Here is a 1,266-nt window from a genome sequence, read left to right as displayed (position 1 = left end):
GAGCTTGAGATAGGAGGGAGGCTGAGGTGGGACGATTGCTTGAGTCCAGGATTTCAGGCTGCAGTGAGCCATGATGGCGCCACTGCACTCTAGTCCGGGTGACAGGGCGAGACCCAGTCTCAAAAAAAAAAGCAATTACTGTCATCAGCCTATATGTAGTGCTATAGCGATGCCAGAAAAATGTTCATTTTGAATAGGATGAGCAAATGTTAACTATTTAAAACAACCTTTAAAAAGAACTTTTCCATTTAATTCAGTTTATTTAGAATTTAGCTCACATATAGTGTCAGTCTTTCCTACTGGACTGTAAATGTCGATGTCGTCTGTCAGTATGTTCCCAGTGCCTGTCTGATGTTTGTTAAATTAATGAATAAGTAAACATCAACGTGGGCTAGAGCTGTCGGGGGTGTGGCATTCATTAGGTTAATCTAGAAAGTTGTCACAAGATGGAAGATGTTATTGTGACAAGAGCATGAAGCCAAGGGTGCCCCTCAGAGCTCTGCAGTTAATGAACTCTGTAGCAGCAACCCTTCTGGTCATGCATATATCCTGATTTGTAAAATGCAACCCTTCTGGTCATGCATTATATCCCATAAATCCTGGGATGCATTGGATTGTCTCCTTTTCAACATGCTGAGGTTTGTGAACAGTGTAAACTGAAAACATTTACAGCCAGATAAAAAAGCATGACTGCTAAGAATTTAAGTGCACTATCAAGGTTTTATGCTAAAATACCTTTGACATTTGCACCAGATACTGCTATAAAGTGTCATAAGAAAATGGTATTTCTAGTATGGGATGTATTGCGAAGATATTCACAAAACAGTATCTTGAAGATTCTCATTAGGTAGAATGTTGAGATTAATTTAGTATTTTATTTATACCCTGTCTACTTTCTTTCAAACAAGATTTGAGATAGCAATTCAAGCTAGTTTTTTCCCCACTCAGGCAAAAGTTCCTTAGATGCTATTGAAAGACATTTTAGGCTGGGTGCAGTGGCTTACACCTGTAATCCCAGCACTTTGGGAGGCAGAGGCAGGCAGATTGCTTGAGCTCAGGAGGAATTTAAGACCAGTCTGGGCAACATAGTGAAACCCCATCTCTACCAAAAATATAAAAAATGAGCCAGTTGTGGTGCATGACTGTGGTCCCAGTTACTCAGGAGGCTGAGGTGGAAGGATCGCTTGAGCCCAGGAGGTCGAGGGCTGCAGTGAGCCAAGATTGCACCATTGCACTCCAGCCTGAGTGACAGAGACCCTGTGTCCT

General features: G+C 41.8%; 1 protein-coding gene across 1 annotated transcript in view; it reads left to right on the top strand.

The window, feature by feature from the left end:
* Positions 1–316: 316 nt before the first annotated feature.
* Positions 317–1,266, top strand: part of CHRNA5 (cholinergic receptor, nicotinic, alpha 5 (neuronal)) — a 17,386-nt gene continuing 16,436 nt past the window's right edge. The window contains 1 exon segment of the mRNA XM_011938444.1: positions 317–329. Coding sequence (XP_011793834.1) covers positions 317–329 — 13 coding nt within the window.

Source organism: Colobus angolensis, unplaced genomic scaffold, assembly GCF_000951035.1.
Source record: "Colobus angolensis palliatus isolate OR3802 unplaced genomic scaffold, Cang.pa_1.0 Scaffold172, whole genome shotgun sequence".
In the NCBI taxonomy this organism is placed as follows: domain Eukaryota; kingdom Metazoa; phylum Chordata; class Mammalia; order Primates; family Cercopithecidae; genus Colobus; species Colobus angolensis.
Note: the sequence above shows the minus strand (reverse complement) of the source record. Positions and strands in the feature narration are given on the sequence as shown.